Source organism: Aspergillus homomorphus, assembly GCF_003184865.1.
Source record: "Aspergillus homomorphus CBS 101889 unplaced genomic scaffold BO97scaffold_40, whole genome shotgun sequence".
Taxonomy (NCBI): domain Eukaryota; kingdom Fungi; phylum Ascomycota; class Eurotiomycetes; order Eurotiales; family Aspergillaceae; genus Aspergillus; species Aspergillus homomorphus.
In genome coordinates, this window is record NW_020291926.1 from 261,235 (window position 1) to 282,214 (window position 20,980).

At 54.1% G+C, this 20,980-nt stretch overlaps 8 protein-coding genes and 2 non-coding genes across 10 annotated transcripts; 5 read left to right on the forward strand and 5 right to left on the reverse strand.

Moving 5' to 3' along the window:
• Window positions 1-1,026: 1,026 nt before the first annotated feature.
• BO97DRAFT_407921 (IscS subfamily cysteine desulfurase) lies at window positions 1,027-3,223 on the reverse strand. The gene is made up of 2 exons (XM_025695737.1): window positions 1,834-3,223; window positions 1,027-1,603 (listed from the first exon to the last, which is right to left on the reverse strand). Exons 1-2 carry the CDS (start codon window positions 2,947-2,949, stop codon window positions 1,181-1,183), a joined length of 1,539 nt encoding a protein of 512 aa, XP_025548373.1. The 5' UTR covers window positions 2,950-3,223; the 3' UTR covers window positions 1,027-1,180.
• Window positions 3,224-3,764: 541 nt separating this feature from the next.
• BO97DRAFT_407922 (amphiphysin) lies at window positions 3,765-5,816 on the forward strand. The gene is made up of 3 exons (XM_025695738.1): window positions 3,765-4,373; window positions 4,451-5,464; window positions 5,529-5,816. The coding sequence occupies exons 1-3, from the start codon at window positions 4,190-4,192 to the stop codon at window positions 5,549-5,551; spliced, it is 1,221 nt and encodes a 406-aa protein (XP_025548374.1). The 5' UTR covers window positions 3,765-4,189; the 3' UTR covers window positions 5,552-5,816.
• A 619-nt stretch (window positions 5,817-6,435) lies between these two features.
• BO97DRAFT_t226 lies at window positions 6,436-6,547 on the reverse strand. Its single transcript has one exon. It is a non-coding gene; the product is annotated as a tRNA-Leu (tRNA).
• Window positions 6,548-6,892: 345 nt separating this feature from the next.
• BO97DRAFT_437102 (DUF3712 domain-containing protein) lies at window positions 6,893-8,403 on the reverse strand (the record flags this gene model as incomplete). Its single annotated transcript, XM_025697828.1, has 4 exons — window positions 6,893-7,282; window positions 7,509-7,633; window positions 7,692-8,113; window positions 8,168-8,403. 4 exons carry the CDS (start codon window positions 8,401-8,403, stop codon window positions 6,893-6,895), a joined length of 1,173 nt encoding a protein of 390 aa, XP_025548375.1.
• A 584-nt stretch (window positions 8,404-8,987) lies between these two features.
• Window positions 8,988-9,932, forward strand: BO97DRAFT_427700 (oxygenase MpaB family protein; the record flags this gene model as incomplete). The annotated part of the gene is made up of 1 exon (XM_025697221.1): window positions 8,988-9,932. One exon carries the CDS (start codon window positions 8,988-8,990, stop codon window positions 9,930-9,932), a length of 945 nt encoding a protein of 314 aa, XP_025548376.1.
• A 329-nt stretch (window positions 9,933-10,261) lies between these two features.
• On the reverse strand, window positions 10,262-10,709 carry BO97DRAFT_326091 (uncharacterized protein; the record flags this gene model as incomplete). The annotated part of the gene is made up of 2 exons (XM_025691311.1): window positions 10,262-10,306; window positions 10,368-10,709. Coding segments are annotated over 2 exons (387 nt in total), but the record flags the coding sequence as incomplete, so codon positions are not given.
• Window positions 10,710-12,143: 1,434 nt separating this feature from the next.
• Window positions 12,144-12,862, forward strand: BO97DRAFT_417105 (uncharacterized protein; the record flags this gene model as incomplete). Its single annotated transcript, XM_025696458.1, has 2 exons — window positions 12,144-12,306; window positions 12,408-12,862. 2 exons carry the CDS (start codon window positions 12,144-12,146, stop codon window positions 12,860-12,862), a joined length of 618 nt encoding a protein of 205 aa, XP_025548378.1.
• Window positions 12,863-13,789: 927 nt separating this feature from the next.
• BO97DRAFT_352472 (uncharacterized protein) lies at window positions 13,790-14,836 on the forward strand (the record flags this gene model as incomplete). The annotated part of the gene is made up of 1 exon (XM_025692025.1): window positions 13,790-14,836. The coding sequence occupies one exon, from the start codon at window positions 13,790-13,792 to the stop codon at window positions 14,834-14,836; it is 1,047 nt and encodes a 348-aa protein (XP_025548379.1).
• A 408-nt stretch (window positions 14,837-15,244) lies between these two features.
• On the reverse strand, window positions 15,245-15,318 carry BO97DRAFT_t225. Its single transcript has one exon. It is a non-coding gene; the product is annotated as a tRNA-Ile (tRNA).
• Window positions 15,319-17,940: 2,622 nt separating this feature from the next.
• fbx15 (F-box domain protein) lies at window positions 17,941-20,484 on the forward strand (the record flags this gene model as incomplete). Its single annotated transcript, XM_025698574.1, has 2 exons — window positions 17,941-18,501; window positions 18,553-20,484. The coding sequence occupies exons 1-2, from the start codon at window positions 18,334-18,336 to the stop codon at window positions 20,482-20,484; spliced, it is 2,100 nt and encodes a 699-aa protein (XP_025548380.1). The 5' UTR covers window positions 17,941-18,333.
• Between the last annotated feature and the right edge of the window lie 496 nt (window positions 20,485-20,980).

Here is a 20,980-nt window from a genome sequence, read left to right on the forward strand (position 1 = left end):
GGGCAAGAGAGGAAATTAATCAGCGTGAAAATCCGGACAAAGACCGGCGATGGGATCATTTCCAGCGGGATTCAAGCCGTTCAAGCCGTGCGGACACGAGACAGGGGTAGTCATCATGTCCATCCTTCTCGTTTTGAGCGCCAGGTGAGCATTGGGGAAGGGAAAAGTCAACTAATCCGTGGATGGACGAGACGGCGAGAGTGAAGTGGGCCGGACCAGAAAGGACGGCTACGACTTATAGAGAGGGAGAGGGAGAATTGCCTCTGATAGATATGGTAGTGAGTGAATAGTTAATAGCACTGAGACGGGGGTGGCGAGAGAATGGTGAACGGGTATCAAGTGCATTGAATGGTTGAAAAGATGGGTCCTGACCAGCAAGATATCGAAGTTGAGCATGGGGAAGGAGATATAGTTCCCATGGGATAGCGGTTGAAGCATGGAGCCTGTATACAAGACCAACGGTGGCGTTGGGTGTGAGCGAAAGGGGTGTCCACCGGGTTTCAACTAGACTGAGTGCTAGAGAATGAACCGGAGAGTAGGAAAGAGGGGAGAGAGTGCGAGATCGGGCAATTAAGCGAGCCTTGGGTCCTGTTCGCTTCTACCCACGCCACCCCATTCCGGTTTGCGGTGAGGGGACTTGCTCCGTGTGGAGGCAACAAAGGTAGATGCTAGACTACATACTATACTTCGACTTCCGATCTCGGTTGCCTTCGTAGTTAGTAGCTATCAGAATCTGCTGCTGTCTGGTTATATAGAAATTAATCGTAATTTTAACCATTGAATCTCCTATCTTGCACTACATAGTGCTTCCCCGCTGCAATCTGCCCACGTGCCTCCTCTGAGCCGCATACTGCCACTACTTCAATAGAGGTCATACTTCTGAGCTCTTGCTTGCAAGTCAACTATCTATGTAATAGCACTGCACTTTACTGCGAATTACTAACGAGTCTCTACCGTCACTGACTGACGCAGCCGTGGCAGCTCTACCCCTACTAAACTACACTCACACAATCAACATCAATCAGTCATGAAGATCCATTCTTTATACACATTCACCCAGTCCCTCGTCCCAGGCCGATAATGTTACACGCTATCCGAACGCCGTACCACCGCTGATATCGTGGATAAGAAGCAAACAATCCCAAATGAACCATAAGTGAAAGAAGGAAACATTTTTAGTTTAGTGCTGGCTCCACTCAATGGAGCTCAGGTCAATACCCTCCTGCACCATCTCCCACAACGGGCTCAGCTCACGAAGGAAGGTGACCCGGTCCTGCACCGCCTTCAGCACGTAGTCAATCTCGCTGTCCGTCGTGAAACGGCCGATACCAAAGCGAATACTGCTGTGCGCGCTCTCGTCGCTGCTACCCAGGGCCCGCAGAACGTAGCTGGGCTCCAACGAAGCAGAGGTACAGGCACTACCGGACGAAAGGGCAATGTCCTTCAACGCCATCAGGAGGGACTCGCCCTCAATGTAGGCAAACGAGATGTTGACACAGCCGGGGTAGTGGCGGGTGGCATCTCCGTTGAGAGCGGTGTGTTCCATGCCAAGAAGGGCGTCGCTCAGACGCTTCGAGAGTCGGGAGATGTGCTTGGAGTCGTACTAGAGGCAAATTGGTTAGCAGTCGCTTCTCGCGTACGGGTAGGTCGGCACCAATCAGAAACCACTCGGCTCATCACCCCTGCTATGTACATCATAGAGCCACGGGAACATGCAAACGCATGTAGCTACCCCCGTGATCACTCAGATGGTGATACAATTTAAGCGTATAATCATAGCCAACACGCCGGAGAAAATGCTTGACCATCAACAGACTCGGGGAAAGAACGTACCTCCATATCCTGTGCAGCAATGCGGCAAGCTTCACCAAAACCGACGGTCAAGTGGGGAGCCAGGGTGCCACTGCGCAAACCTCTCTCCTGGCCACCACCAGAGATAAGAGGTTCGAGACGGACCCTGGGTCGGCGGCGAACGTAGCACGCGCCGATACCCTTGGGTCCGTAGATCTTGTGGCTAGAAATGGACATCAGGTCAATGTTGAGCTTGTTCACGTCCATGGGGATCTTGCCAACCGCCTGGGCGGCATCGGTGTGGAAGAAGATCTTCTTCGAGCGGCAAAGCTTGCCGATCTCCTCCAATGGCTGGATGACACCGATTTCATTGTTGACGGCCATGATACTGACCAGGGCAGTGTCCGGGCGAATAGCGGCTTCGAGATCCTCCATGCGGATCAGGCCGTTGTTCTGCACGGGCAAGTAGGTGACATCGAATCCCTCATCCTGGAGGTGGCGACAGCTATCCAGGACACACTTGTGTTCGGTCTGGGTGGTGATGATGTGCTTCTTCTTGCCGGAGCGACCAAAGAATCGAGCGACACCCTTGATGCTCATGTTGTTACTCTCCGTGGCACCGCTGGTGAAGATGATTTCCTTGGAGTCGGCTCCGATGAGCTTGGCGACGTGCTCACGCGCTTGCTCGACAGCTTTCTCCGATTCCCACCCGTAGGCGTGCGTTCTGGAGTGGGGGTTGCCGTAGATGCCGGTCAAGTAGGGGAGCATCGCGTCGAGAACACGGGGATCGGTCGGCGTGGTCGCCTGCATATCGAGATAGACGGGTCGCGTTCCTTGATCCATAATCGTGGCTTGCTTGAGGATGCCCGCAGTCGGGCTCATCGAGACATCTCCGGAGACGCCCGAGCTAGGGAGCTCTACCTTTCCGGGCTGAACGCCGGTCTGGTTGACGAAGGCCTTCTGCTCCTGCTTGATGGCGGTATCAATCGTGACCTGGGCGTTGCCAGCCTTGGTCTCGGTGACATAGGACCTTCTGGTAGCAATGCCACCGGTGGCGAGCGCCCGTCGGGGCAGGAAGGAGTTCAGGGAGGCATGCTGAAAGCGACGCGCGTAGGCGCGCGATGCCTGTCTCAAGGCATTCGGGGTCATACTGGACATATTGAGGCTAACTCTGCGACTGTACCATGAAAGTGTTCGATGGACAGTGAGATGAAATAGAGACAGAATGACAGCAGCAGAGGAGGGGATGAGTTCGCTGAGGGAGAAAAAGTTTGGATCCGGTTATATCATTGCCGAGCCCGCTAGCCCCGATCGGATTTGTCAGATACTCCGGACATTTCCCGTTTGGGCGGCGGTCTCGGTGTTCTGCTTCGATGGGCCAGCCGGCAGCCATGGGGACGGAGGATTGCGAGTTCGGAGAAAAGATGACGGGCTACAGGGAGTCAGGGACAGTACTCTACGCAGGGCTGGTGGAGTAGAGAGGGGTTCGAGTGCATATTACATCGCGGAGGCTGATCGGGGATTGTCCGATTGTTCGCTACGGGGCAACAAGAGCCGCCATCCCAGTGCTTTATGCACATTGCGCAGTCTGCGGGATATTAGGTTGTATGGGCCTGAGGCAGAGCACGAGACATTCTTTTCGTGGGAGGGATTCGCGGGAATGACAGCAACTCGATCATGCGTCGTTCACCCCGGATTCATCAGGCCTTCCCCAGGCAATGCAGCAGCCACATCGGAGAAACGGGCAGAAGCTGAGGGAATGGAAGCATAAGAGCTAAAGAGTTATGCAACTCAATACTCTGGTGCCTAATGACATCCATGGGCTGAAGTAGTGTCCGAGACCCGGATTTGCGTTCGGCCCTACGCTTCGATCTCGTCGCCACAGCTGAGATCGACTTACTCATCCCCCGGCTTGCGACTGACCGAGTTATTGCTGTCGCCTTGAAAGTGAGACGAGTCTTCGCGCGTGGAAGGTTGATATAAGCCTGCAGGACTTTGCTGCTCCTGCTTGCACTTATCTATCCCTTAGACCTCGTCACATTCCTCATGCTTCGAAAGACGCAGGCTTCAGCCACAGTTATGTCATAGGGACTCAGCCACGGTGCCCAGCCCGACGAACTGCAGTCTAACCGTCACCGGCTCTTCTGAGCAGAGGCACCACCCAATTACCTACTTGGTTCTCTACTAGTGACGGTGCTGAACAAAAGGAACTCTTTCCCCCCCACTCCACCTTTTCCCCCCTTCCACCCACTCTCTCTACTCTGTACTCCTGACGACTCTCCGACCGTGTCATTCCCCTGGTTTACCACCTCAGTCCGGTACTAAACGACCCTCTCCCTCCAAATCTCTCCAAACCGGCTCCTTCCGCGGGGTTTGCGCTCCCTGCGGCGAATCAGAGATGAGTTTGAAAGGCTTTCAGAAGAGCATTGTCCGCGCACCACAACAATTCAAGGCCAAGTTCAACATTGGCGAGCACACCAAGGACCCTGTCTACTTGGATGCGGAGCGCAGATTCCAGGAGCTCGAGAAGGAAACCAAGAAGCTCCACGATGAGTCGAAAAAATATTTTGACGCCATCAATGGTATGACCGCCGGATGCTCAATTTGCTCCCTCGCTCCCGCACCCCTCCACCTCTCCGCTTGCTGACCGACTTGGCAGGCATGTTGAACCATCAAATCGGCTTCTCGAAAGCGATGACCGAGTTATACAAGCCCATTTCCGGCCGTGCGTCAGACCCCAGTTCGTACACGATCGAAGGCAACCCGGAGGGAATCAGGGCGTGCGAGGAATACGAGGCCATCGTGCGGGATCTCCAGGAATCCCTCGTCCCCGAGCTGGAAATGATCGAGACCCGCGTCATCAGCCCGGCAGAGCAATTGCTGGAGGTGATCAAGGTCATTCGCAAGGTGGCTGTGAAGCGGGACCACAAGAAGCTTGACTACGATCGGCATAACAACTCGCTCAAGAAGCTGCAGGACAAGAAGGACAAGTCGCTCAAGGACGAGAAGGCGCTGTACAAGGCCGAGAACGACGTGGAGCAGGCCACGCAGGAATACAACTACTACAACGACTTGCTCAAGGATGAGCTGCCCAAGCTTTTCGCACTCGAGGCCGAGTTCATCCGGCCGCTCTTCCAGTCCTTCTACTATATGCAACTGAACGTCTTCTATACCCTCCACGAACGGATGCAGGGCATCAACATCGGCTACTTCAACCTGAATCTGGACATCGAGGAGGCGTTCGAGGCGAAGCGCGGCGACGTCAAGGAGCAAGCGGAGGCCCTCACGATCGTGCACTTCAAGGCCACGGGAGGACGCCGGCCAGGATCGAAATTCGGGCCCAAGGACAAGCTGGCTCAAGAGAACAAGGGCGGCTATCCGTCGCGCAATAAGGACCCCGATGTCGTCGAGAACCCCCCGCCCCCGTATTCTGCCGACTCCAGCAGCTACATGGCCGCGGCCAAGAGCAAGCCCGCCCCGCCGCCACCCAAACCCAAGCCGGCGCGGTTCAACGCACCCGTCGAGACCGTCACTGCGCTATACGATTACGAGGCGCAAGCGCACGGGGACCTCAGCTTTTCTGCAGGCGAGGTCATCGAGATCATCCACCGTACCGAAAACCAGAACGAATGGTGGACCGGACGTGTCAGCGGAAGAGAGGGCCAGTTCCCAGGTAAGACTCCGTCACCCGATAAATCTTAAATCCGCCTCGCAGCAGCCACTAATTCTGTCCCAAGCAAACTACGTCCAACTCAACTAGCATCATTCTATAATACTTTTGCTCACCATTGCATTGCCAATGCTTTCTTTTCCTTGCTTGCTTGCCTTTGGACTACTATCTGGAGTTGTGGGAGCCACCACCACTGTGCATCACTTCGATGCCGTGTCGGTCGTTTTTTAAAGCTTTTTGCCGTCCCTATTTTATCATGGCTTATCTTTGCTATAGAGCATTTTTGTGTGCATGATAATGACCCGTTCGCTGTATATACTTGAATCTCACGATCCGATCGATCGACTTCTGCTACTCTTCCTCTGGCGATTGGGCCAACTTCCTCGTCGTCTTCACTAGGTGAAACTCGTATTAACGGGATATCGTAAGACCATGTAGTCAGCGGGTGCATCCGGGGGAGAACCCCCGGACCCCCCTTTCTTTCAACTTCCTGGCCACCTCGATCCGAACCCAGAGACAAGAAAGCGGACTAGTCCACCGTCCCAGGCCACTGGGTACATGTAATCGGAACATGCGATATCAGCCTACCTCTACCTCGTATCCATTCTATGTGGGATGGACGAAGATGGAATGTTCGTCAATCGGAGAGTTGAGTCAGAAATCGATAAATGGGTGCTGATATATCTCCGCGGTGTAGAGCGTACTCAGCTGACCCTTTCCTTCCCTATCTTAGAGATTAACCTGTATGGAAAAACATACTACCTATTTACCTGGCCCGTATGTATCAGACTTGCTGTTCTTTCCTGCAGTACATCCCCATGCTAACTGAAGGGGACCATACCCTATCAGCTACAGCAAAAATCGACTGCTCCCCTTCTCCCCTTCCGTAGTTATTCTAGGTGATAGATAGATAACTTCCCGAAGCCTCCGGTTATCTATGGCTAGCAGCGCCAGCCGAAAACAGCAAAAAGTTATGACAAGAGTGGGATTCGAACCCACGCCAACTTACGTTGATCAGGAAGCTTGTGAAGCTGGGTGTTAAGGTAACCTTAACCTGACGCCTTAGACCAACTCGGCCATCTTGCCTTGATGGAAGACTGACTCTTATCTTGCGTTAACATTCCTGCAATGAAAAGCAGTGGTGATGGGTTGGGTATAGCTTGGATTTATGGGGTTGGTAGGGATGTTTACGGAGTAGTCTTGAGAGTCTCTGGAATTCGAAATTTCACCTTTGGGCTTTGGAATTGTCGTTTGTACGAGGGCTTGCGTGTTGTGTTAGTCTTATCCAGGGGAGGTCCCCTTGTATATTTTGCTCTATAGATAGACAAACTCATGTCTGATAACATATCTTAACAACCACAACCCAACAACACAACAGACCATGTATAAACACAACACAAAAACCCAGTTCAACATCCCAAAAACTATCATCTACCTTACATACTCAGGCACAGCAACCAACCCCAACCCTCCCAGAACAGTCGTGCCATTGCGCACCAGCACCCCACGCAGGGTATTCTCGACGAGCTTCCCGAGCGGCACCTGGGCTGTCATCGTCAGGTTCCGCATCACGTCCGTGTAGTAGGGCACGCGCACGCCGTCGTATACGACGTCCGTGCCGACGGTCGTGAGATCCAAGTACCCGCTCTTTATGGCCTCGCGCTGGTCGCGCAGCACGGTGCCCAGGTTTGCCAGCAGCTTGCGCAGGTCGAAGTGCCCGCGCACCGGGGTCGAGTGGTTCCCTGGCTTGAGGGTTAGGTTTGAGAGGGTGACGTTGCCCAGGAGGGTGGTGTTGCTATAGAGGTTTAAAGTTGTTGTTCCCTGTTTTTACTTCAGTCAGTATGGTATATAGGTTGAGGTTGGTGGTACCTTATTCTGAGGATTGAGGTGTCTGTGCCCAGGAAGTTGAAGGAAGGGGTTTCCTGGATATCTTTTTCTGGGATAGGATTGGGGTGCCCAGGAGGCTGAAAGGAAGGGGGGTCCGGGGGTTCTCCCCCGGATATCGTACTTTGGGTATAGTATTGGGGGGAGGGGGGCTGGGACGTACGATTTCTAGAGTCATAGCGGAGGGATTAGGAAGGGTGGCGTTGGCGAGGAGGTTGGTTCCGTCGTTGAGAGCGGGGAGAAGGAGCTTAGGGTCTGTAATAGAGAAGCCTTCGAAGGAGTTGAGGGCTTTGCTTTGGCATTAGCTTTTGGGGAGAGTTGGATGCTCCAGGGGAGGTAGGCATACTGGTCTGGTGGATGTCCTTGTCCATGGTGACACGGGCCTTCAACTTGCCGATATACGCGGTGGTTGAGCCTTTGACCGACAACGGGGCATGGGGCTCGAAGACAACGCTGCGCACGTACTCGGTCCATTCCGTCACATTCAGCGGGGTGAAGGTGCTGTTTGTCGCCAGGGTGGTGTTGCCGTAGATCCTGGCGCCCGGGAGGTAGGCGTGCGCCCAGGTGTTGTTTGCCGGCCGTTCGCGGTTGAACAGACTCATAGTGATGGGTTCGATGCGCACGGGGATCTTGAGAGGGAGGTCGAGTGCCGAGTCGATCCGCAGCATAATTGAATCTGGTCGTGGCTGCAGCACGTCTGCGTGGACGAGCACAAGGGTCGAGCCGTCGACCACTCGCTGCGCGATTGCTGGGAGAATGACCAGGAAACTTTTGCTTGTTAGTCGTTGCGTTCTGATGATGACGGGATGGGATCGTATATACAAGATCGGAAGAAAGATGGCTAGGAAGATGACGCCTCCAAGAGCATAGCAGCACCAGAACCTGCCCCAGTGGCGGCGGAACCGTTGAGCGCGCGTCCCCATGCCGGCCTCGAGCGAGGTGCTCTTGCTCTTCTCAATGAGCCCAACATCGTCGCCCTCCAATGGCAGAGGCCCGCGCTGCGTGCCCAGGGCATACTTGGCATCTTTGGATTTGGAATTCGATGGATTGTCGGCCATGGCCAGGGCTGTGGTGTGACTGTAGGCGAAGGAGAAGCCTCTATTCTGGTCCTTGCTCCGCGGCGCGGTATGTACACTAAGTACCAAGGCCGTGGAGAGGCAACCGTGAACGTTGCACAGGGCGTCCATTGCTGCAATAAAGTCAAGGAACGCCTACCATCATTACACGAACCCTGACCCTGTCGATCAGCCGGAGATATTGTGGGACCAGCGATGGCGGCGGAGTTTGGTTCAATTGCGGGTCGAAGGAGGGCGATCAGCCCTACATTTGGGAGAACGGATTAGGGCAACGCTCACTTTTGCGACGAAACGAGATCGACTAGGTGGCAGCTTTGGGGAGTTCATCATAGACAACACATCATCAGACAAGCATTTTCTTTCTCAAATTGACAAACGTCCAGCGAACCACCGGTTTCACCCACCGCGCTACTCCTGCACGCTATACTCAATCAACATCGCACTGAGTGCAAGTCATAGCGCATAACCCTCAATCCATATCAAGCATGTATCGCGTCTTTCCCGAGCACACATCCCTCCCACCTAGTCCCCCTCCCCCTCACAGACCCAGCACAGCGACAACCATCATGAGCGAGAAGACTATCACCGAGCACATCTCCGCTGTCCCTTCCGCCGCCAGCAGCAGCAGCAGCACGACAACGACAACAACCATCACAAACATAACCAACATAACGACCCACATTTACAGCCTCTCCAAGCTGGATATCCTACCCCAGATCCTCAGCGAAGGGATCCTCCTCGCAGGCTCGGGCGCCGCCCTCCTCCTACAAGCGGCCTACCCAGGCATCAAATCCACCTTCCCCGAGACCTCCAGCAGCGACAGCACTACAACCCTAACACACAACCTAACAACAACCCTCGAAACAACTCTCACGCATATCTCAATCCTCATATGCGGCAGCCCCCACGCAAAACAAACTCTCCTCACCAACCTACACCCCCCCCACCCCGCGTCCACATCACCACCAGCCAAACAAACAAACCCCAACCCCAAACTCTGGCTCCCCGCAACCATCTACACAACAGCAACAGACCTCTACCAACGCATCTACGGGTCCCTCAGCCCTAGCAGCGCAGACAGCGCCTACACGGAGTTCGGTACGGTGCTACACGTCCTCAACCATTCAGCGAAAGACCAGTGGCCCGCTTCTCGGCTGGAATTCTGGAGGTACTGGGATAAGCAGGTTGAGCGGCTGGCGGTGACGGGGGAGGCGCATCGTGTCGCGCGGGAGGTGTTGTACCCGCCGCACCAGCAGCAGGGGCAGTCGGCGCTGTTGCAGGGGGGAAGGGTGATGAGGGTTGTGATACGGGCCGTGACGGTTGAGATGCTCCCGCCTGGTGTGCGGGAGGTGTACGGGTTGAAGTCGACAGGAAGGACGAGGGCGTTGTATCGCGGGGTTGTGCGGTGTGTGGGCGGTGCGGTTTATCCTGCTATGCCGGGGTGGGTGCGCGGGTATCCTTTGCGGAGGGTTTTGGGGAGGAATTCGGGGGGGTGGGGGGTGGATGCTTAATGGGGGTGGGATAAGTCGGGATGGTTTCGTGGTTAGGAGTATGGTGTAATAATTGGATTTGGTGTTTGGAGTGTGGTTAATTCTTGCTTGTTCATTGGTAGTCTGTTTGGGTATATTGATTCTTCCCGTGGAGTAGCTCCAGTGTGAAACACGTTTATGATGCGAATATGGACAAGAACATATACCTAATCTCGTCTAATATGTCTCCCGCTCTACTGTGCAACACATCTGCTTGATACCAACACCCCGGTTTATTCCTAAGATAGTCCAGCTACCTATTCCTATCCCAATTCCTATTCCCATTCCCATCCCAACCAAAACCATCACGAGCTCCCAATCAAAGCATTCATAATCTTCCCCACATCAGAAATCAACTAGAGATTACACCACAATTAGCCTCATCCATCCATCTCACACCAAACACGCAAGACTCACCGGATTCGCCATGTCAATCAACTGCGTCGTCTCATTCACAAACCCAGGCGTCAACAGCCTGTCCGCATTATCAATAAGCCGCTGCAACTTATCGATATTCGCGCTCGACAGCAACTTCTGCAGGTTCTGCGGCGTGTCACCCCCGAGCAGCACCGCGCCGCCGCTGACAATCGTCTGCAGCTTGTCGACCGTGTCCTGGCTGAGGAGCTCGGTGGCGCCCTGAAAGATCGTCGGTAGTTCAGACAGTAAGCCGCTGGATTCCGGCGCGCGCGGGGCCACGGAATTGCTGGGTGGGTTGGTTGTCGTCGTGGTGGTTGCTGCGAGCGCCAAAGGGGTGAAGAGGAGGGCTAGGAGGTAGGTTTTTAGAGGCATGGATGTGCGGTCGGAGGGGATTCTGGGTTTGCTGCGTGTGGTCTTTTTGGGCATTGTGGTGGGTTGTTTGAGGACTCAGTCTATGGAGGGAGGGAGGAGGATAGGAGGGAGGTGGCTGTTGTAGGTGGAATGGTTTTATAGATTGTAAATCTTGGTGTGCTCTGTCTTTTTTGGTGGCGGGATGGTGGTCTCTTGGTTTGAGGAGTAGTATCGGAAACCTTATTGCGGGTATACTACTGATCGGTCGAAACATGTCCGTTTCATATCTAAACCTGGTTTGTCTGGGAACCCATTCCGAGGCTGAGTTGCGTCCATGTGAATTGGCCTCCTGCTGAGGAGCGTTAGACGGTTGTGGCTCTAGGACGATTCATCCGCGCTCATTCTCCACATCTTAGGGCTGTCGACCAGGTCGATCACTCAGGGACTACTGACATGGCTTGATTCCGGAGGGCCCAGGGTGCTCCAGGATTGGGATAACTTATGATTCTAGGGTACAAATTAAGACGACCAGTCATTGCATCACAACTTAACAAGGGCATCCTGACGCAGAATATGTTTCGAGCCTCGGAGGATGGCTGAATCAGGTAGTTCGTGGCTCGACAGGGAGTACTTGCAGGCGAGAATTGTGACTGGTAAAGAAGTGGAAAACCCGTTTTTGAGTCGTGGATTTGACATTGGTGGGAGTGTTTCAGGTTAAAGATAATATGAGGATTTGCTGGTCTGAGTTTAGTGGATCGGCGCTCGGGGCGAAGTTTAATTAAATTAAGGTATGGCAGCTTACCTACCTGTGTTGGAGATGCTCTTCGCCGACTTTTTGAGCCCAGCGAGCTCTGTACTACTCTATACAGGGGTCTCCTACAGATTCCAAGAAACATGTTTAATTTGTAGACATCGGAATAGGTTGTGTCCTGGAGGCTAGGATAGTTCTTATATATATTACCTAACAGTGACTACATGTGGCAAGCGAGTCAACTGGATTATCGCAGCTTCGATCATAACTGTGTTCAGCAATTCTAGAAACAAGGTCAAGACTGACCAGTTCCACTTAACAATACACCCAATAGAGACTAAATACTTGGTCCCCATCTATCCTGACGGACCCCACGAACTGTGGTTCCTGATCGGAATCTACTACCGCAGGTTCTATTATCAGATTGCGATCATTACATCATTACTCCCAGACCGTAGTCTACTTCATGCTCCATCTACTATTTTCGAGCATGGCAGCCATACCTTTGAACCACACCATAAACCCGCCCTATATCCTACCTCGCTGATAAACAACACGCTTAAAAATAAACTTTTCATGCACAACGGTTCCCTACCGAGACCAAGCAAGCTCAAACATCTCCTCCACTCAGACAATCCATAACTCAAAATTCAACACAGAATATCTAGAACATAATGGCACTCCCTCCCCGATATGAACGAAAACCACCCACCACTCCAAACCAACAAACCAAATCTACACCCCCGTCCAGAATGAAACTCCCAACCCTAAGCCCAATCCTCCTCCTCGCAGCACCAGCCTCCAGCACCCCAGACCAACATCAACAGCCCCATTGCTGTACGTGCCCTACGCCCTCCCTCTCCCTCCTCTCCCAATTTCCATCCCTATCTAAAAACCCAAGATATTAACCACATAACCCAGACCCCCCACAGAAACAGACCCAATCCCCAACACCACAAACGACAACCCAAACCTGAATCTCAACCTAAACCTCAATCTAAACCTCAGGCGCTCCCTCGCAACCATCTCCCCGCCACCACACTCAATCATCACGCAGATCCCGTCCACCGCCCTGGCGGAGCTGTTCATCCCTGCGCGCCGCAGCGCCCTAGCTAGTGATTCCAGGAGAGGGATCACGCCGGCGTGGTATACTGCTTTGCCGACGGATGCGAAGCGGTATATTTCTTATGTTAAGGAGGAGGTTTCGAGGGAGGGGGTTGGGCTTGGGGGGCTCAGGGGGTTGAAGGAGATTGAACCTGAGGAGAAGAGCTCAACTGAGGAGGAGAGGAAGACGAGTGGGGGTGGGGTTGGGGAGAGGGGGAGGGTTGAGGAGTCGGTTGGGTTGATGGTTGCTTTATTGGTTGGGTTGGGGGTTTGGGGGGGTTGGCTTTGAGGGTGGGATTGTGGTTAAGGTGGTGTTGATTGTTGATTGTTGATGTGAGAGATTGAGGATGGTTTTGGGATTGGTGCTTGGGATGGCTTTCAGCTGTAGTCTGACGTTCATGATATTGAGGTGCTGCTGGTAGCAACTCAGGAATGTCCGTCGGGTTTGTGTCTTTGTCATTTCGGTTGAATGGAGTCTGAATCAAGCTTTGCGAAGGTGGTTTATGCTAGTGTGACTCTTTGGGAAGAGGCATGATATCATCCTAGCTTTGTATTGCATGTTGCTTCTCTCTTGCATTGGTTCCTCATTGCAGTGGGGTGGCGTTGTGATAAGTCCTGGTCTTGCTGTTGGTGCTTTTGAGGAAAGAGCTCAGTCTGTACTGACTTACTTGGTTTCCTGATGAGCTTGCTTGACTAATTGCAACGTGATGAGTAATATCGGTGTAATTACATCCTATATTGTATGTGTATGCGTTCAATCGTCTGCAACATATTGATTAGGTAGTATATCAGGCAAACCAGTCCAAAAATTATGAAGGTTCCTAAGGCAAAGTCGTCCACACCACCATAGGTTCAAGTATTCTTGATGCTTGGATCTAAACTTGGCGCAAGAATGCGCACTACCAAGCCCAAACTTGAAGCCTCCTCGACAGATATTATCAGGTATCCATTCTCAAAAGCACAAGAGACGAGGTGACTTAGTGGAGGAAACCCACAAAGGCCTTTTCGCTTTCAACGATCAAGTCAATGCAGGTGCGAAAGATACCGACAAAGCAGACAAACTGCATGGACTGCTGAAGTATAAGAAGCTGGTCAAGAGCTCCCTAATTAACACAGACACCGGCTTCTTGCAGGCAGGCGCTTCAATATCGACCATAGACGTACCTTCTGACGTACCTCTCGGGCCCTGAGACGTTCTGCTCCTGGCTCCGACGCCATGAATCGCGGTCTCTTCTTCCCCCTCGACTTCAACAGCTTCCACACAATCCCGAAGCCACCAATACCGTACGTGGAAGGGTATGAATTCTCAGTTGTTGAGCACTTCCCGGTCAAACCCAAGAGAAGCCCGGACGTGGATTTCACGACAACCGAGTATGAGCGACGCACCACACAGGAACTCGTCCACCGGTGCGTCCGCAGAAGCCCGAAGAAGGGCACGATGGGCACCCGAGAGCTCGGACTGAAGGTCTTTCTGCCGCTCCGGATCGGCGACAACGAGATGTCGCAGGTGGCTCTCGTCGAAGTCACGTCCGGCCACCTGGCGGGCATGCGGGTCGTGGCCAAGCTCTACGATCCGCTGTACTACGACCACGCGACTCTCCGATGGAATCCGTTCAGCTACGTCGAGGCGGACTACGCGCGGGAGGTGGCCGCGTATCGACATCTGCACGAGGACAACCTGGGCGAGTATATCCCGCAGCTCTACGGCTCGTACTCGACGAGTATCGTGCATCCGGGGGTCGGCACGCGCGCCGTGCGCCTGATTCTCGTGGAGTATATCCACGGCACAAGCATGTACCATCTCGCACCCAACGACTTCCCGGAGGAAGTGCACCGGCACATAATGTACCAGATCGTGAAGGCGGAGTCGCAGTTCTACGCCGTCGACGTGCGCCACGGGGACCTCTACCAGCGCAACGTCATCATCAGCGGCGAGGCCAGACACGACCCCAACAACCGCCCGCGCGTCACCATCATCGACTTCGGCCGCGCCAATATCGGCCGCGCCATCCCCCGCTTGCTCAATTGGTCGCTGGAACCCCGCCTCCTGCCCGGTGTCTATGTCAGCCCTATCCTCCGTTGGCATCGCGGCATCACACCCAAGCCGAACGACTTCGCCATGTGGTGCATGTGGGCCTGGAACGAGTGGCTCTGCCACGAGTTCCGCGACGATATTCCTGCTATCACCCCGGAAATGGAGCGCTGGGTTCCGGATGATGTGCGCGGTAACCCGTTCTTCATTGAGCTCTTCGGACCTGAGTGATGTGAAGCTTGCTTTTCCATAGGTCGCTTGTCCGCATCTTGTGTTGGTGCTGACACGATCTCAGGTATAGTATTGAATACGAAAAAGCTGTGGATATCATAGTTCCTCACCATTGAGTACTATGCTCTATCCTTTCATATACATTTATCTAGCCGTTCTTTGACCTTCTCATATCTCGGTAGTCACCATTATCAGCGTATCGCTTCCGTTCATGCCTTCCAGGTGCGCTTGCCCATTCCTTCCTGTACGCCACTTGCGGTAGAAAGAAACAAAGAAAAGACAAAGAGCACCTCCCCATTGAAGGAGATAACGCAGGTAACTAGAATAACAAAACTAAGTAGAGTAAAAGTAAGTAAGTCAACAAGGCAAGTTATCCGCCAGAGCGGATCCGAAGAAAGCAAAAAGAGATGGTCCCAGAGGGGGTCGAACCCTCGACTTTAACGTTATTAGCGTTACGCTCTAACCAACTGAGCTATGGGACCAGTTGATATGATGTGCTCATACTTACATAAATATAAGCTAATCCAAACCATGAAGACTTCGATGTTACTGTTCACCAGCTTCCCGACTGATCCCGGCATATATGCCGCGGACTATACCGGCACGCAAGCTCTATATCGGACTACCCACCACCAATCCCGCGGACTGCGGCATTTCCCAAGCCAAACCCCCCTCCGACTTACGCATCACACAATAAAGTGTCCCCGCGGCGATGCGGATCATTGTCTGCACGTGGGAGGATAACGCATTGTGTTCAGTGGCAGGTGGTGGGAGAGCGATCCGTTTGGATGAACAAAGGTCCGACGCAAGGGTCCAGTGCACCTGCTGCTGGTCCGGAATCCCAAGAGGATCGCGTGCGACGACCTAGTTTTCCAAAGAGACCAATGCAATTGGAGTGCAGCTACTAGGACCAATCCTGACGTTGGTTAGGCGGACCGCAGCGTGACCAGCTACCACAGAAGGTGGTGCTTCGAAGCACAGCAACCACCCCGCACTGCAGGGATTGAGAAGTCTGATTGCTTAACTCTTCCGGCGGATATTCTATTGGACTACGCGTCAAGAGTGAAGTGGACAGCTGCAAGGCTGATTGCCTGACGACATTCATCCGTTTCCGGGGGAGGGGAGGAGGGGGAGCAGAGTCTAGCCTCGAGGAAAAGGTGTGTTGGGAGAGGAGAGAAGCACGAAAAAGAGGGGGCCAAGATAAGTGCTTACGTCCTGTACCCTGGAAGGATGCAGAAGCCGTCGGTTGGCCTCATATACTTTTGGCAGCCCCTTCCTCCACCTGGCGTTCTTCGGCATGGTCTGGTACCTTTTTCAGGCCCTCCGATGCCTGTCGGCCGCGTTACGAGCGGGGTTGGTGCCTGCCCCTAGTTATCACCCGGGTATACTATTGCTGAGGGATCTGATCCCCGATGGTCGCCGTTATTGGGTGAGAGCTTAACGCTTTGGGCTCTGTTGGAGGAGTTAATCGAAGGATCAGGAGCAAGGATGATCGTGGGCGCAATGGGCGGGATGACCCTGCGGTAGGGTGGAGGATCTCAACTCCGTCGTCATCCGATCAGGCTGACTGCCTGTCGGAGTATGAGCAGCAGTAGCAGGATGACGGACGATAGGGCTCATGCGTACATACGTACCCGACAATAACCTTAATGCCTGGTTGGCAATGAATCGGTGAGTGTATCTGAATGGAGCTCACCCAGTAGTGCATTCTGCTTCAATCGGATTCCCAGTCAGCCTCGTTCATCGTCATCATCATCCCCGTCATTGTTGACTGCCTGCGGTTTCTGCCTGAGGCACTCAACACCACCACGAGCCTCATCCCGATTGAGCCGCGTGCGCGCTTCCTTGCCTTCCTTTGTCTTGCTTCTTTCTTCCATTTCATTCCCACTCAAATGAGCGACATCACCGCCGGAGTGGAGACTATGAGGCTCAACTGGACCGTCCGACAGTCCGGGACCTCTCGTTTGGAGTTTCCTGTCGGTTGTTGAATCCTGATCAGACTCAGAGCCCTTCTCCCTCCCCCCCTGGCGTAATCCCGTCGATAGTGGCTCCGGGTTAATGGCTTGGCTTGCTTCTCTTCTAGGCTCACCAGATTGTTCAAGATACGATTCCATAGCTAGCTCCCCTAGCTAGCTAGCTAGTTGAGCCTCCAGTCCCTGGACGATGCGACCAGTCTCACGAGGGCAAGGACGAATGGCACAAGCTACTATTATTAGCGCCGATCGTCGCGAGGAAAAGCGAGGTCGTACTGCTGACTGACTGAAACGCAAGAGACGCAGCCTTGTCCAGGTTTGTCCCCTTGACAATCAACCTAAGATACACTGGCTGTCATAACAGATACACTGCATGTTTTCTTTTCTTTTCTTTTCTTTTTTTTTTTTTCATTTGGCTTACTGATCTGACCGCCTCCCGACCCCCTCCTTGAAGGTTCGAATGTTCTGAGTGGGACGGACGGTCGATCATGTTATTGTCGCATTCTTGTTTGGAGACTGTCGTACTGTCTGTGTTCGTGGAGATTAGCTGCCACACCCTTCTTCCTTCGTACGATAGCCGGCAGCTGCAACTGCTGCTTGTTCTCTCCTCTTCCACTTCTGTCAGTCATTCGGACACTCGGTCCCTCGGTGACTTTTTAGTCTTTTCCCCCCCCTCGGGGCGGGTCTCGGACAGGCTTGAAAAGGGAAGAGGTAAGGTAGACTCAATTCACCTAGTAAGTACTCCGTAGTTAGGGGAGTAATCAATCATGCCCACTCGACATTTTTTCGCCCCCTCTTATTACTGGTTTGCTCGTTCTGCCCGGTTCATTTCCCCCAAGAGGAGGATGAGAATGAGACGGAAAACCAGCCACAGAGCCTCATCGAAATTCAAACCTAAAGTACAAGTTCACTCCCATGACGGCTGATCTGCTGCCCCTTCACTCGGCCCATGCGTTGCGTTTTCCCTTGGTCTCTTTTTGCGTGGTCGTCTGTCATGCATGGCCTTGGTGGAGATTCTTCAGCTGGATTAGATTGTTATTTTTCTTGGTCCCTCGCCACTTGCTGCTGCTAGATCTTCGACCTTCAATTGAAAACATGGGATTGGATCTAGATTGAACTTCTCCTACTTTTCCCGATCGTGTATTCAAGCAAAAGATCGCCACCAGTCCAAGACATACTTCGTGATTGACCCGAAGTCGCCAAACATATTACCGTTTGTGGTTTGGCTGAATTGGGCATCCGAGGGTTTCTCAACTTACTTACTTCACTTGCTTTCCTTAACCCGGGCTACTTACCGTAACTACGGCTGCCATTTCATTCATACTTCACCTCACCCATCAGACCGCCTTTTATCTTCTTTCCTCCATCGCTGCTTCAACAGTTGTCCTCTTGAGCAGCGCCAATCGTCCCTCTTCTAGTGTCGGCGTTTATTCGTTTTCATCCCTGATGGTATCGGTTTAGAGCTGCAGCTTTCCTTTCGTTGTTCTTTCCCTCCCCTTCGCCTCACATGGTTGACAGACCGAGATGAACGCCACCGATAGACCATCCAGGAATTTGGACTGCATCCCATACGATGTGTTCTATCAGATCGCTTCCAGACTGGGCTCGCAAGACCTGGTTCAGCTGGGCCGGGTCAACGGGGCCTTGAACCGTCTGGTGCAGGACGAGAACATAGCACGGAAAGCCATCGAGGTATTTCTGCTGAATCTAAATGAACTGAGACGTCATCGCTGACCACCCTAGAATGAACTGCGCCATACGACAGAAGGCCAGGAAGCCATTGCAGCCCGCAGAGGGTATCGCAGAGCGCTGGGGCGCGTGTTCGACATCCGCGAGGCCTTCGCGACAGCGCAGCCCTATTCAGCTTCTCTTCTTGCCTACGGCAGCTCCTTTCTCTACAGCGGCGGGGCTCTGACCTACATCTATGGCGAGGAGATCCGCATCCTGAACGTGCATGAGGCGAGTCGCACCGAACAAGTGCTCAACCTCCACAGAGTGCTGGCGCGGATCATTCCGGCCTGCGATCCAGACGAAGATACGATTCACATCCGGCTCATGCAGTACCACGACTGGAATCTGGCCTTCACGGTGGAGCTCGAGGACCTGTCCGAGACCTGGTTGGTGGTCGTGGACATGCGGCGCGATTTGGACTGCCAGAAGATGGGCCGCTTGCGGTTCAAAACCCGGTTGCTGGACACCCGCCGGCTCTTCGTCCGACTCAACACCCGCTACGTCTACTGGGGCACGCACAGCATGCTCAGCGTCGACGGCCACCTGCAATGGGTCATCGAATGCGCCGACCTGCAGACGGGTCGCCACACGACGCGGGTCCCGCTGGTCCTCGACAACTTCTCCGGACACGACATCGCGCAGACCGTGTGCTTCGGCGTCTACGACGACCACCTGTACGCGGTCTCGACGATGATCGGTCACGAGGCGGAAGAGATCGACTGGACCTCCTACTACGTGTGGCTGTGCGTGTCGCCGACGGAGGACACGAAACAGAGCACGATCAACTTCAAGTGGCGGCGCCAGCACCGCGAAGGGCCCGTCAACGACACCTGGTCGGATCTGTCGCTGCGCGTGGACGAAGCCACCAAGCAGCTGTTGATCCTGGAGTGTCGGCGCGAATGGATCAACAGCGGCAGCGAGAACATCCGCACGTATTACATGCAGGCGCTCCCGTCGCCCGCCGAGATCGAACAGAGTAAGCAGGAGCGCTTCGCCGGCTTACTGCGGCGCACAGCAGCCCGCAACGCACCACCCCCGCCCGCCATGCTCCCCGATGAGCCCCTGACACGCACCCTGGACTCGAGCAACAAGCCCCGCTACGAACCGCCCCAGAAACGCATCCGCCGCCACTATCACCAGGAATACCCGCAAGGAACCGACCTCGCCAAGCGCCGCGACTTCATCCTCGCCCGCACCAAATACCGCACCTACAACCTCTCCAGCTCGACCTTCGTGGACTTGGTCACCGACTCCACCGGACCTGGCGGCAGCACATCCACGCCCAGCCGCATCCCCACCGACCAACTCCGCCTCCGACTGACCTCGCGCAAGCGCAAATCCCCCATCGACACGGCAGGCGACGAGGTCGCACCAGGCTTCCTGTACCCACCGGAGCTGAACGACGATCAAGACCCATCCAGCAGACAACCGATCGACCACAGCGAAGAACGCTTCGAGTCGCTGGGCGTGCACATGTGGCCGCCGGACAACGCGCCGCCGGCGCTGACGCAGCTCCTCTCGCCGACCAAGCGCATCGCCTCCTCGGTCGTGCGCGCCGCCGCCGACGAGCGCTCGCTGGTGTACTCGGTCGATGCGCCGGACTCGGCTGACGGCGACCAGGCCATCCTGTTGATTAACTTCGATCCCCTGCTGCGGCTGCCTGGCCTGCTGCGATTGGACATGACGGACGGGAGCGTGCGAGCCATGTCGCCGCCGTCGTCGCGGCCAGCTGAGCTGGTGGCTCATTCAGCTGGGAAGGGGCAGCGAGTGCGGGTGGGCGACGTCGCGCAGATGGAGTCAACTAGGCATACGAGTTTTGGAGCCAAGCGGACGAAGACGACGGCGGCGATGACGGGGAAGGGGGCACGGGGGTCGACGGTGCCATCGGTCCGGGAGGAGGGGGCGCTGTATTTGCGGCTGGGGAGGGGGTTTTGGTTACGGTAGGAGGTGCAGTTGCAGTTGTAGGTTGCAGGTTGCAGGTTGCCTCCTGGTGGTGGAGTGTTTGGTGGTGGAGGGCTTTGCGGGCAAACGACTCGGTTCTACGGAATTGAGTGGATATGCATATACTAAGGAGGTGAATGGGGATGGAGACAGGGGGAAAGACAGACAGCCAAACACTGCCCACTTTGACTTGCATGACTACGCCAGCCAGCCTGCACTGCCTCGACATGCCGTGTGGCTGTGCACCGCAGCTGAACTAACCCGTTGTGGTTGTTCTTCAGCGTGGCTTCAACGCTCGACCTGAAGGGTGAAGCAAACTATAGATGATCAAAAAATAGTTCTAATACCATAAGTGATCACATCTACCGAACCCCCAGGCTTTACTTTCACCAGTCCCAGAAGTCTATGTACTCCGTAAAGTATGGTACAATGTACTAAGTAAGTAAGATACTTATCCGATCTGACTGGGCTGTTATCATTCTTGGCAGTCAGACATCAG

Coding starts and splice junctions, on each gene's coding strand:
- BO97DRAFT_407921 (XM_025695737.1), bottom strand. CDS start 2,949: ATGTCCAGTATGACCCCGAATGCCTTGAGACAGGCATCGCGCGCCTAC. Junction 1,604..1,833: donor TTGCTGCACAGGATATGGAG/GTACGTTCTTTC, acceptor ATTTGCCTCTAG/TACGACTCCAAGCACATCTC.
- BO97DRAFT_407922 (XM_025695738.1), top strand. CDS start 4,190: ATGAGTTTGAAAGGCTTTCAGAAGAGCATTGTCCGCGCACCACAACAA. Junction 4,374..4,450: donor ATATTTTGACGCCATCAATG/GTATGACCGCCG, acceptor CCGACTTGGCAG/GCATGTTGAACCATCAAATC. Junction 5,465..5,528: donor AAGAGAGGGCCAGTTCCCAG/GTAAGACTCCGT, acceptor TTCTGTCCCAAG/CAAACTACGTCCAACTCAAC.